We start from the raw sequence: 13980 nt of genomic DNA on the forward strand, positions 1-13980 counted from the left end.
GCCGTCGAGTTTTACACTCCCGGTTTTGTAAGAACCATCACACAGCGAAATCGTCCGCTATTTGTATACCGGAAATTTCGTTCCAGCCAATTTTTAATATCCGGTTTACCGACAGCGAGATTTTTGTGCATGTTTCACTCCATCTTGTTTATTGTTGTCGTATTGACGGACTCGAGTTCAATGTATTCAGGATTTCAAGTTAATTTTAATACGAAGAATTTGGTTCGTGATCGAAGCGTGAAATCTTGCGTAGATTTAGAGGAATTGAGAGTTGAATAGAGGTTCGTTTCATCTGTTGAAAATCTATTAAAAATCGATAGGTAAAAATTTTCCATCTGGTAAAAAGTTCTGCATTAACGCACAAAAATCGAGTTATAATATTATTTTCTATTTTTCTGCATTTATAACATATCCTTATTGGAATTTCATTGAAATTCTTGACGTTAGGAAATATTGAATAATATTTATTCGAAACATTCACAAGTATAAAATGTTCGAAACTTTATAATTCAATTCAAACTTCTGCGCAATACACTTGATCACATCGTTCGTTATTGTTCTTTCCGTTAGTTTCACCATTTCTAGAAGTATAGTTCGTAATGTGTAATCACTACAATTGACTAAACTGCTCAAAATCCTATGTCGTCACGATAATAGAATTACAGCGAGGAAATTGCGCAATTTCAATTCGATACAGCGTCAATCGCCAGTGAATTTGCAATCGTTTCCATCAGAGCCAAGAAGTCCATCAAGCATTCGATTAGCCTGCAATTTATTTGTTTCCGATTTTCTCAGTAATTGTTATAGCACGTATAGCAAATCGATCAAACGATACTCTTCGCAGATATTTTCTCATCCCGGTGAAATATTTGCGAAACAACCAATTTATCGAGCTCATATCTAAACTAGTGCATTATCGATCTTACTTGCAATTAGAATCGTAGAGAAAATATATACAAAATAAGTAGAAATAAAATACAAAATGTAAAATAAATGTCCAAAATATCACATACATATTTTATAACATATTTTATAACATTATTGTACAATATTTAATACGTAAAATAATTCTCTACGAGATTTCATTTCTCTGTGATCTTTCTAAAGGTGCCATTATTTTCTACATTTGTCAAAATTTTTCTTTTCATTCTAATGTATTTAGCTCTGGTATTTCCCAACAAATAATCTTCACTATTTATATTCTAAAATAACAATGAAGATTCCTAAATTATACATTCAATATCAGAAACCTGTTCGAGTGTCCTTGTAAGAAAAATTCCAAAGAATCATCCAAGAATGTTTCGCAGCGAAACAAAAATTCTACAGAACGACACTCCAGACTGGAACCTGACTACCTTGAACTATACGATAGGCATTAATGGTCCAGAACAAAAGAAATTGTCTAAAATCGATGGAAAAAGAAACGTCATGCTCGAGATACTCGAACCGAGGTGCTACAGATCCCGACTCTCGATTTCTGTCAGTTTGCTCTTACAGTTACTGCCGACGGGAATCTTGTTTTTCAAACGGTTCTTTCGCTTTTAATTTCTCGTTTATCAACATGGTGCCATTGCTTCTAACTTCCCTGTTGTGTCGCATAATCGTCGTCAGAAAAGGTAATCACTAATTCGTTCAATTATTAATAATTTTGCTTCATTGATCCTTGAACGCGTGATTTTTTTTTTTTTAATTATTATTAATATAGAACGTCGCGTGCATTTGACGAAATCGTTGCGAGTGAATTCTTTCATTGATTAATTTCACAAAGCAATTAATTAATTCTCGGTGCTTCGTTGGGAACGGGATTGGTGAAAGCAATTGAAAGCGGCAGAAAATGCTTGTTTTTCTCCTTTGTTCCAAGTGAAGCAGAGTTTGTAATGCGCGCGTATTCGGAACGAAGGAAGCGAATAATACCGTCTATTTAAATTTTCGGCGGATCACCTTAGCCGACCCATTTTCGTTAAAAGCTTTTCGTTCAAAATCTCTGAATGCTTCTTTTCACGGACATGGTTTCGGCGTTTGTGGAAATTTTTCCCCCTTGTGCGCGCCAAAAGATTTGTTTATTCGTGGATCGTGTTCTCTATCTAAAATACAGCACTTCTTGAAAGTACGTAGATATGTTTTTATTGTGTAAAGTGTGTTTTAATAGTTGCAACGATTTTACTCTTTGTATAATAACATATTGTGAAGTAACAATAAAATGAATTTTGAAAGGCAGTATTGACGTTTTTAATCATTAAATGTTACACATTTTGATACTATTAATTTCTCACTCGATAAATCTTTTAATTTTTGAATGGGAGAGAAGAAAGAACATTAATTCGAGTCTAATTAAAAATTAATACATCGTACTAACTAAATGATAATTGCTTTTACATAATAGTTTCTTTTATAAATGTTACAATCATTTAATATTCAAATTAAATACCTTCGAATACGAGAATAATTTCTCTCGCAAATATCATTGTAATTATTTAATATTCAAGTGAACTATTTTCGAAGAAAAGAATGATTACTCTCTTAAATGTAACCGAAGTTATTAAATACTGCAATTAAGTTATAAATTTCATTATAACCATCACATTGAAATAGAGAACTTCTTGGAAAGTAATTACAAGGTTTATTCACCGATTAACAACATGTTACATGTACTTTCACTCCGAACTTCGAAAAGTGTTAGGAACAAGCTGAACGAGATTCAACGAGAATCGCATTATCATAAATTAGCAGTGTTAACTAGCGCGTGCTGCGCGCTAGCTTTCTCAGATGCTATTATTAAAATCCTATCGATACATTAACAAAACCTAATCATCGCGATATCGTGTTATCGTCGCGATATGACGGTAGTAAATAAATTCACGTTCACAGCAAGATCACGGTTATCGAGCCACCGTGTCTCCCTGTTAAATGAACACTGTTATTGATCGATATTACGACAGTCTGGCTTCCTCGAAACAATTCCATCTCGCTCGACTCTTCGCACTTCTGTTTATGGTCGCGCTACAATAATACCTGCGGTTGATTAACTTCTATTTACACTTTCGAACACTTTCACCGTCGTTGAAGAAATCTTTGTCGATGTCAAGCATTGCATATCAGATTTTGTGAAAAATTATCGGCTTACTATGTTCTTATTTTATTCAGTCAATTGTACCAAGTTTCCGTGTACAAAACTAACAATAAGTCGAAGAGAAAGAGTAAGATTTTTCTTTTATCGAAGGCTCTGTTCTCGAGAAAATTCAGTTTGAAAATTTGTCAAGTATGTCCAGTTGAATATGATTCATTCTGAATTGAATAAGATAGAATAATCGTGTGAAAATAAATCAATACTATATAAACTAAGATTTTCTTTGTAAGAAAGTCCGCTGAAAATTACACTTAAAAATTTATCGTGTACACGTGTGCCGAGCAAATTTTTAATTGAAAATTTATATTAGTAAATATAAAACTGATATCTTACCAAGAAAACATATCTAATTGTTAGATACGTCATCTAACGATGTACTAAAAAATGAATTAGAAATAAAGAAGAATCTAAACTGCTTTTTACAGCTTCTTGAAATTACACAATTGTCTGAATTTTATCAAAATAAATTAGCCTTAAATTATAACTTAAAAAGAAAAATAACATTCAAAATTGAAACACATCATTTACTGCATATACCTTCTCCTAGACATGTATATTTTTAACAAACCAAACATAATCGGCGACAAATAGCGTATGGCCACTGTAGTTTACTGTGACGATACTGAAACCAATACTGAATTATTTTCATATATCATACGTATATATTCAATCAACGAACATCCACTCAACAATATTCTAAATCACATTGACCATGAATTTCTCATATCCATCGACGAAATCTACCACCGTTTCATTAAGCGAAAGGAAGGAAACGTCGTGTCCACAATACGGTGACAGATGCGGTGCTGTGCGGTTTAATACTTGAGTGGAAACCATAAACGCGAGCCGTCCGCGCGTAGCGTTACGAGCCGGAATTCTGCGCGCGAACGGAACGTAAATCAGCAACGGCGTTTATGGCCTGGTAAATTTTGCCGGGCGTCAGTTACACGTCGCGAGACGCTGTCCGTAATTTCGGCCGAGGACAAACGACAACCGTCTTCGTTACGAGCCGATCTGTCGCGTGATCTGCTATCGTGCACGATATACGGCGATTAAATTTTTATCGGCAACGGACCGCGCCGTACGATAAATGTTTCTCTGAGTTCAACGTAGAATTTCCGAGGGATAGATTATTCACAAAGGTAGCGAACGTGCAATAAAAATTACTCGCTTTGATTCCTTGGTATCTTCGAACGAACCCTCTGTCACGGTGAAAACGCTTATTGAAATGTTGGAAAGAATTCTTTAACAAAATCACCGAGAGTTTACCGAACAAATTGATTAGTATGTATTCATCTTTACACATGCACATGCATAATACATCATTTGAACCATTTATTCAATTGTGATGTGTTATCCTCTTTGAACTTTTAATAAGTAAACCAATTATTTTAATATTGTTCATAAGATTGTCTGTACGATACTTAATAGACTAAATATTCAAAGGGTCAAACGTCTGTTCTTTTTTTTTTTTTTTTCATAAATTACTTTATACCATAGTACTATTATAATATTAAATTTAAGCTGCAATTCGTAACTACTGTTTTATTACTATAGTGCTATTGTTACTACTGTAATAATAATAATAACACGGTGATCAAATTGCTGTTATATTTTCTTTGTAAAATTTCTATTTCGTCGCAAAATTTACTAGTTACCAATAAATTTCATAAAAAAATATAAAAGATTTTTTACTTCTGTTCTTATTTGTACTGTAAAATTTTAGTAGATAATTAAAGTGATAATTTTGTATAATATCAGAATATCAAAATATAAAATTTCAGATTGCTAGCGGAACCATAAACGTGAATTTATAAAAGTTGGAAAATTTGAAATATGAAGCTATACAAAAACTCTGAAAAGAAAATGGATTTTCGTATACTTCCAAATCTAAATGGTTAATTTCTAATTATTATATTTCGTTGTTTTAGTCGTTCTTACAAACCACATAATATATGATGTAAATCTCTTTGGTGAAAGAACAGCTTTGAGGGAAAAGGGTTACAGAATAAAAGACTTGAGAACTAAATCGTAAAGTGGAATCGGCAATGCGCACGACATCACGTGCCCAATTTTAGGTTCAACGACAAAGACCACGACGAGACTAAGCGTCGTCATGCAAGAGCAACGATGAACATTCCAAGTTACATTTGTTTTCTGTCGCCAGGTGAGAATCCACTGCTTGTCACGCCGTTTCCAGCCGGTACCTGTTCTTACTGCTGTCCGATCGACGTTGATCGAGATATAGAGTACCTGCTTTTCACCAGGTACGTTCACGATCAATTTCAAAGCATCGCTTTTAGAAAAACTTGAAGATTCTATTGGCGATGGACACCTCTTTTATTATAGTGTATCTGTTATTAGATTTGTGATAAATTTTTAACTAACAATTTCGCAAATTTTAATAGTGACGGAGACCTATTATAGTCATCAGGGTTCACAGATTCACAAATTTTTTATTTCAAGCGTAGAAAATTAAAATATTTATTACCAGGTTTCATAAATTCACAAATTTTAATTCAACTGAACAGGATGAAAATAGAAAATTATTCAATTAAATTATTATACACAGAATACATATTATTCAATGGCTAGATCATGTCATGAAAGTCTAAGTAACAATTGCAGAATTGAAATGAAAAATGTTCTGTCACACTAAATTCTAAAATTATTGTTCTCCCTTGTATTAGGAGGAATCCAACTTGCGGGACAACGTTGAATATTTCAGACCCGTATTCCTTGCGGAAGAGTTATTTCAACGACAGATATCCAACAGTAATTTTCATTCACGGATACAGCGAGAGTGCAACGTCAGGAAGTGCCACGGCAATAAGAGACGGTACTCTTCAAGTTACTAGCTTCACGTGTTACAACCACGAATCATTTTTAATTAAATCATTCATCTCACAGAGTTTCTCGTTTGATTAACCTGTTCCATGCCGAGATGTTCAATGACGCATACTTACTTATTAAGGTGAAATTAAATTAACTTACGACGACTAAATTATATTTTAGAATTCAAAGATTCACGAGATTTTTGATATTTGAAAGTTCAGAAAAAATCAGAAATTTCACTTTTATTGCGATAAAGCACACAGTGGATCGAATAATCTTTCATTTTTTAATTAAATTCAGAAAAATAAAAATAATAAAATCCACAAAACTCGTCATTTTTAAAGCTCTGTGTAAGTGGAAAAATAAAAATAATATTATTGTATTATATAATATTCTCACTAATTTATATAACTTTAATACAGAATTAATATTTAACTTTTGTAATTAAAGAAATAGAATCTTGGCAGAAAATTGTTTTTCACTAATTATGAAATTACACTTATATTTTACAAATATATTTTTATACTACACATATTCTCCGTGATTTCGCGTTTGAAAATAAATACACAAAAATTAACAGTCCACTCGCGACATACAAACGAGCTTAATTATTCTATCCAGAATTCAAAATTGAATTTCAACAGATTCCAACTTAGATGACCGTGCACCATCTTGATCCCATTTACCTTGTTACAACTAAATTCGAGCCATTTAGCACTGTCGATCACGGAAATGTTCCTTTGACAGACGTAGAATTTCTAACGAATCAACACCGGAGAACACCGACATCTATATGTTATCAGATTTGCCAAGACACAGCCAGTAGACGGAAACTGATAGAACTAGGCTGACGACATTAGTAGTTACAAGAATCAAGCGGAGAAGCCATCGCAAGACATTTTGACAGAATGATGAATCGCAGATCTCTCGAAAGTTCAGCCTTTCACTATGGAAACTTCGCCGTGCACCCGGGATCCATATTTCCGCCTCCGACTGTGACATTCGCTCTCCTCCCTATTCAACGACCAACTCCATCGTACTGGCCACAGACAAGTTTCCAAATCGTTGAGAACTTTCTGGCGTTTACATACTCGTTTTCATGCCGAGAATGGCGGCTGAAAAGGGCACACTTGAACTTGAATTGAATTTCGCTGTTGAATGATCTTTGCTTTGCTTTCCTTTTTTTTTGTGGAAAATACGCACGCGCGTGGTAATATTATATTATTCTGGAGATAATCAAAGAAATGGAGAATTCGTTTCGTTTACTAAATATTAGAATAAATGTCCACTTTGGATAGAAATCTTAAATTTGTAAGAAATCAACATTCTCAGTCTAGTGGCACGCGTGAATATTTGTAAGGATTGAAGATTCCAAGGCGATGAAAAAGTTCTTATCATTCGAGGTTCACTTACTGACTCTTTCTCTATTTCACCTCCGCCTTTTCAGGTTTTTTAATAGTCAAACTCTGATCGAATCATTCATTTTAATTTGTCGATCTCAGAACAAGAAACATAAGTGAAATAAAGAAGAATAAGATTTCTTCTAACATAAAGTGTTATTTGAGAAGTGACATTCACGCACACGCATTTCGTCCATTAATTTAATATCCAGATGTCACATTTAAAAGAATATTTCCAAGGTTGAAGAATTCCTAAAAAAAAAGTACTATAAAAGAATTACTCGATACCTTTTAGCGTATTTGAAACGAGATTGAAAACAGGAAGGTGATTCTAAATTCTTATTCATACAAATTCTCTTGCACCATCGAATTCTAATTATGTGTAAAAATAACAAGGTCCAAAATAATTCTAATCCCCTATTATTATTCTTCACTCCTACTCCACATTTTCCATTCCTTCGACAGCAAAACTGTTCTCTCCCTCAAAAGTTACGGAACGTCTTTCAGTTTATCTGAAACGAGGCGAGTACAATCTAATCCTGGTGAACTGGGCCAAGCTAGCCGGGCTGCCATGGTACGTGACAGCGGTTCGAAACACGAGAACAGTCGGACCTCAGGTCGCCCGTCTGGTGAACTGGCTGGACGCTCAGGGGGCTGTGTCCCTGGCCAACTTGCACGTAATTGGTTTCAGCTTGGGGGCTGAGATCGCCGGTTTCATGGGGAAAGCTCTTGCGCCGCGAAAGGTATCGAAAAAGTTTCAAACGCGTGACGCATATCCAAAGTAACCGGTTATCAATTTTCAATTTAAGATTGGAAGGATCACGGGATTGGACGCGGCCTATCCCCTTTACATGAACACGGGCAAGAATGGACATCTGACGAGGAGCGACGCGATGTTCGTAGACGTGATTCACACCGACGGTGGGAATTTTGGTTTTCTGAGTCCTTTGGGACACGCGGACTTTTATCCAAACGGTGGCACACCTGTTCAACCTGGGTGCAATTTGGAGAGCGTGATCCAGAGAAGCATGTCGAGGCTCGTCAACCAGTACAGTATGGACTCACGTATTTTAGAAGTTACTCTATTATACTTGGAGAAGTTAAAAGTATACAATAATACAATTTCTTCCATGAGTTTCTATTATAATAGTATAACAGAACTAAAACAGAAATTCGGTGGAGTTCCATGATATTTTTACCAAACTACCAAAGAATTAAAGAAAAATAATTGTTCATAGAGTTAGAATATTATCTCAATAATTGTTCATAGAGTTAGAATATTATCTCAATAATAGAGTTAGAATCTCAATAATTGTTCATACTAGAGTTAGAATATTATCAGTCTTATATATTATCAGTCTTATAGTTATAATCTAATTTCTATTGCTGTTTGTTCCAATCTAGTCGTCTGCGGGCATAACAGAGCCTGGATGTTGTACGCCGAATCTGTGACAAATCCTTTCGGATTCTCCGCAAGTCGATGTCCAAAATGGCATCCCAGCATCCACGTAGCTTGCACGTGGACGCCTGATGTCTTCATGGGATTTGCCGCGAATTCTAGAGTCAGAGGGCAATTTTATCTAAGAACGAACGCGCAAGCACCTTTCGCGAGGAACACGACTGGATACATAGGGAAATGATAGAAGTTTGGATGAACCAGACGAACAGACCTGAACTCTTTGAATAAAACTCATAGAGAAACGAGAGACGCGAGAATTTCAAGCAGCTAATTACTGGATGAAATTAAAGAAACTGTAAGGTTCAGTGTGATTTCTCATAAGTCTGATTTTCTCAACTACTGTAGAAATGACGAGAAATATTATGGAATAATTTCTTTTCCTTTCTGCGAAAGGAACAATATTATGAAAAAATGGCCTGCAAAAATGGCAAGAGACGTTATACAAACAAATCAAATACAGTAAAATTCGAATGAAAAAGAAATTAAAAATTCAACTGCACTAGAAATGAAAGATGTACGAAGATCGGAGAAGAAAGAAAGAAATGGAAGTACCAAAAAATCAGAGCACAGTCGAATTATTTACAGTGACAAATGAAGTTTAGAAATTAAATTTTGTAATAATTCCTGCAATTCTTCAATACTCGCCAATATCAGTTATATTAAGAAATTATTTCACGAGAGAATTCAAGAAAATGATAAAAGTATTCTTACAAAAGTTAACCACAGAAAGAAATAAAAAACACTGATAGATATGTAGATATATAGAAGAAGAATGGTGAAGAATTGCAAAGTTCACTGTGTATCATCGAAGGCGCAGTTTCCCTCTTTTACAATCACGGACAGCGATGTGAGGCAAAATGGCTTGCAATTTCACTGCTATTTCTGAGGCACCCTCGAAATATGGAAATTCCAAGGGCACCTTCTTATTTCATATTTTTAGACAATCGATAAAGGCTGCAGAAGAAGACTGCTCCGGGCGAGGGGGTAATTGCGTTAAACATTTCATAAGTCGGCTACGGAAGCACAATAAGGACGAAAAGTGAGAAGAAAAAAAAAAGAAGAAGAGGGAAGCTGGCTGATCTCCAATACCGCATCGAGTTTTTCCTTCACTTGCTGTGATTTTACTGGACCAGAAATATTCAAAAACTATGCAGCCTTTTAGAAGAAAATTTTATAAATCAGAAGAGAAATACCTATGACTTTGTTTGACGACATAAATAAATATGTATGTATGTCAAAAAAATCCTTCAATTTTTGAAAGAGAGAATGATTAGCAATTTTACTGGATGATCAAGAAAATTAAACAAATTTTATGATTTCTACAAGATGTTTATAAATAAGAAGAGCGATGTCTGTAATTTTATTTGATGATGTACATATGTCAAAAATCCTTCAATCTTTGAAATATATGAACTCTCAAAATGATCGAAAACTAATTTTTTTAAATTACTATTGACACGGTATTTGAAGTTTCAACTATTACCTTTCATTCCACGAATGTGTTTTTTAAGATTATTTATTACAATATTTATTTATTAGTTATATCGCAGTGAATCAATAATTACTGTTGTATTTAGATATTTCAGTTGATCTATGGTTATTATTTACATGTGGTTACGATAGATATTTCTGAACATAATAAAAAGAAACAAATCCAATTCAATTTCAATAAATCTTCCCCGCTTCCTGTATCAAGAAATATCAAGGAAATCAAAAGTTTTCTATATGAAACTCCAACGTATCCTGTTGGTATCGGAGACGTTCCAATTCGTCGAGACAACAAAGAGACATTTCTATAAAGCTGGTGGCTAGCTTCTTCCTTCATTTTGTCAACGACAGAGAACCGTAGATAGTTGCAATGCGACGTGGTTCGGGCATCAACGCAAGACAGTATCTCTTTTCCCTCTTTTTCAGAGCTTTGTTCCCCGTTCGTATCGTGGAAAATGGACGCAGTCACTTCCAAGCACGAAAGAAATCGAATCAGGTTGAATTTCATTGGATCGTCAGCCTAGTTTCTCCGTGTCTGATAATTAGATCGCGCGATTCTATGCATATTCATATTTCGGGGGGAATATGTTGTAAGTAAACACCTTTGGTGAACTTTAGTTTAATAACTGGGGTTTGCTTTAATTTACTCCTGTGTTGAATTGAAAACTAAAAATAAATTTTCTACAACGTCAAATTTCTTGAGAAGAATTTCTAAAGAATTAAAAATGTAAATGGTATATATATTGATATGAATATATAGTGAATATAGTTTATATTCGTAAAAAAAATTATCATATGGAACATAGAATATAAAATATTAATTATATAATATTATATAATATTATTAATTAAATAATTATATATCCATATAAATATAATCATTGCATAGAATTACAGAGTTAAAAATATAGAATACAATTATAAAATTAAAACAACGTAACAAAGGTAAATTGATCCTGGTCCGATCAATTTTAGTTTTTGTAAATGATTGTGATACAATTTGTTTCTAATAAAAACCGAACGATCATATCTCGATGTTACGAGGAAAAGAGTTTAATAAATATTCCAAACTCTCCTTTGTTTCGAGGACGATCAAACTTTGCCCACGAAAATTTCCGATATCCCGCGAGAACAGTGAAAACAGAGGGGAAACTTTTCAAAAAGCTGGCACACTCTAAAATCCAAATGTTTACCGGAGCCGAGTGCATCGAGTCAGCTGGTATTTGGTATTTTCGAACGAATCGCGAGTTCGAGTGGTTTCGAAGTGCACTCGAGAAGTCGATAGAAGCACGATAGCCCCGAGACTTTCGTAAGGTGGTTACGTAACTAAAACGATTATCGAAATACGTGTGGAAATTTGTTGGCGAATTTCATTAAACAACGAATAGCAAGATAGAGCAAAGTGGAGACGAAATTGAAAAGAATCCAAGCAATCTTAAGGAGCAAGGTCTCTCTCTCTCTCTCGAGGAGACCAGTCGAGTGGCTGCACTTATTGTAAGAATCGTAAACGTGGCGCACAATAGAATGCAATTTCGTGGAATCGATGAAATGATTTATGTAAAGTGGTGAACTGTTTGTACAACTCTCCTTTCCACGGACACTAACTCAGCTAGCAGGTTTCGCTAGCTGTTGAACTTCGATAAAGTGAATGACACTTTTTCGAGCAAAGTGGAACGGTATTGTTATCCTTTCCGAGTGGATGTGGAAGGATCGACTTTCCTAACTCGAAGATGAACGTATAGTAGAGATCCATGATTTCGAACATGAAATTAATGACAGAACCACTACAAGATAGAATGATAAAATTACTATAGAAGGTACAATGATACACGTATAATTAATAATAGAATTGGTGACCACAATGGTCAAAATGACCAATTACGTAAATTTTAAACACTTATAACGACGAATTTTTAAAGATTTCAATGATAGGTATTTAAATAAAAGTTTGTGTTTCTTATTGTAAATTTTTCCAATTCCTTGCATTTGTTGTTTTTAATGCGCAAAATCAAGTAGAATGCAAGACTATATAAAATAATTAAAAAAATACAGTGTTCACCACAACTACATTTAGAACGTAAAGCAATTTCTCACCGAGCAATTTCTTTTTTCAAACATATGTTTTGGAAAACTGAATACTAAAAATAAAATATTCAAAAATTACCAAAGGATACTTTAATAGTATCTTACCGAATATTAAATAATATTCGCTTCAGTTTTATATGAACTAGAGGAAAATCGTCAATATCAAGGTTAATCGCAGTACATGAATTGCAAGCCCCATCAGCCGACAATTATTCAACTTTCCCTACTCCAATTCATTAATTCGCCACCAGGTTTTACACTTGGCGAAAATGCACGACGAATCGATCAAAATGTACGGATATTTATGAGCCGTTGAGTGTAGCTGCACGCGAAATCTCGCAATCTGTACAGTCGGTCAGTCAACCCGACACCGTGCGTTAAAAAATTCACTACTGACAGGTCGATAACGATCGACGACCTATGGCCAGGGTTATAGATGACCCTAGTCTTGAAAGACTACCACCAGCTATAAAGACCGAGCCTGGAGCGTGCCTTCGTCCACGTTTGACTACATTTTCTCTCAGCTGTCGTGGAAATCCCACGACGAGTGTCGTGACCAGCCGCGTCCTCGTCGGGCTCCTTAAAAAAAAAAAAAAGAAAAAAAACTCGCGTCGAAAGAGCGAAGTTTCGCGCGAGAAAGAAACCAATTACCACTGTTGTCGTGGACGCTAATGGATTTTTAATTAAACTTTCGTCGACGGCGATCATTCAAAGGTCTTGGTCGAAGATGGTTCAGATTGCCAGAAGAAAGCCTCTATTTTTTACTACCAGCTTTCGTCCCGTTCTCTCGCTGGCGTTCCAATTAAGAAAAGTTAAAATTCCTTTCCGGGGTTTAATTATAAAAAGAATTTTCGTCTAAAAGTGTTGGAAGTTAAGTTGAAGGCTTCAGTTAACTTGATCGTCGTCATTAGACTTCAGAGATTTGTGGAAATTTATATTTTTAACATAGTACACGATGTAAATATAATTGTAACGAAATGTCATAACGAGGACTGTATTAAGAACATTATTTTCTCCACATTTTGCACAAGTGCGTAAGAATCCAAATTTGATTATGACTATTATTGGAATTATGTATGATGATCATTTAGAAACCTAGGACAATTCAGAAAATTAAAATATTCAATGGAAGAAAAATCGAAGAAAAATTTCCAAGCGGTAAATTCCTAAAAAAGTGTAGCTAACCTAAACCGAGAGTTAATTTTCAAATTCTATATAGAAAAATACTTGTGAATGGAAGCGGAGATATCCGAGCGAAAAAAATCGACGCCGATTTTAAGGTTGAAATTCAATTTCCTGAAGCAGATTTACAGAAGCGCGAAAAGCACAGGTTATTTACGAGACAACTCGATAAGTGAAATGCCAGGAGAATATCTACAAGCCGGGGAGAAATCCTCTGTGGTTTTGCGACACGTTCCACTTGCCCCATCGAATATCCCCCAGAGAATTTAATGTTGTACACGTTAAATCTATGCTTAGCCTCCCGACCGAGTAATTTGAAATTTATTTCTAATTTTACACGAGGCCTGAAATACCGTTCGTGAATATATTTTACGTTGAAATTCATTCTGATCTTATCGGAGATC

General features: G+C 34.7%; 2 protein-coding genes across 6 annotated transcripts in view; one reads left to right on the forward strand and one right to left on the reverse strand.

The window, feature by feature from the left end:
• The window catches only part of LOC122528727 (fl(2)d-associated complex component-like), an 89511-nt gene that overhangs the window by 12726 nt on the left and 62805 nt on the right, over window positions 1–13980 (reverse strand). The window lies entirely within an intron of this gene.
• Window positions 1502–9605, forward strand: LOC122528745 (pancreatic lipase-related protein 2). Its single transcript, XM_043654197.1, has 6 exons — window positions 1502–1616; window positions 5295–5394; window positions 5818–5966; window positions 7870–8105; window positions 8172–8415; window positions 8767–9605. The coding sequence occupies exons 1-6, from the start codon at window positions 1562–1564 to the stop codon at window positions 9000–9002; spliced, it is 1020 nt and encodes a 339-aa protein (XP_043510132.1). The 5' UTR covers window positions 1502–1561; the 3' UTR covers window positions 9003–9605.

The sequence above is a fragment of the Frieseomelitta varia genome, unplaced genomic scaffold (assembly GCF_011392965.1).
Source record: "Frieseomelitta varia isolate USP_RPSP 00005682 unplaced genomic scaffold, Fvar_1.2 scaffold_13, whole genome shotgun sequence".
NCBI classification, from domain to species: Eukaryota; Metazoa; Arthropoda; class Insecta; order Hymenoptera; family Apidae; genus Frieseomelitta; species Frieseomelitta varia.

Coding starts and splice junctions, on each gene's coding strand:
- LOC122528745 (XM_043654197.1), top strand. CDS start 1,562: ATGGTGCCATTGCTTCTAACTTCCCTGTTGTGTCGCATAATCGTCGTC. Junction 1,617..5,294: donor CATAATCGTCGTCAGAAAAG/GTAATCACTAAT, acceptor TTCTGTCGCCAG/GTGAGAATCCACTGCTTGTC. Junction 8,106..8,171: donor AAGCTCTTGCGCCGCGAAAG/GTATCGAAAAAG, acceptor TTTCAATTTAAG/ATTGGAAGGATCACGGGATT.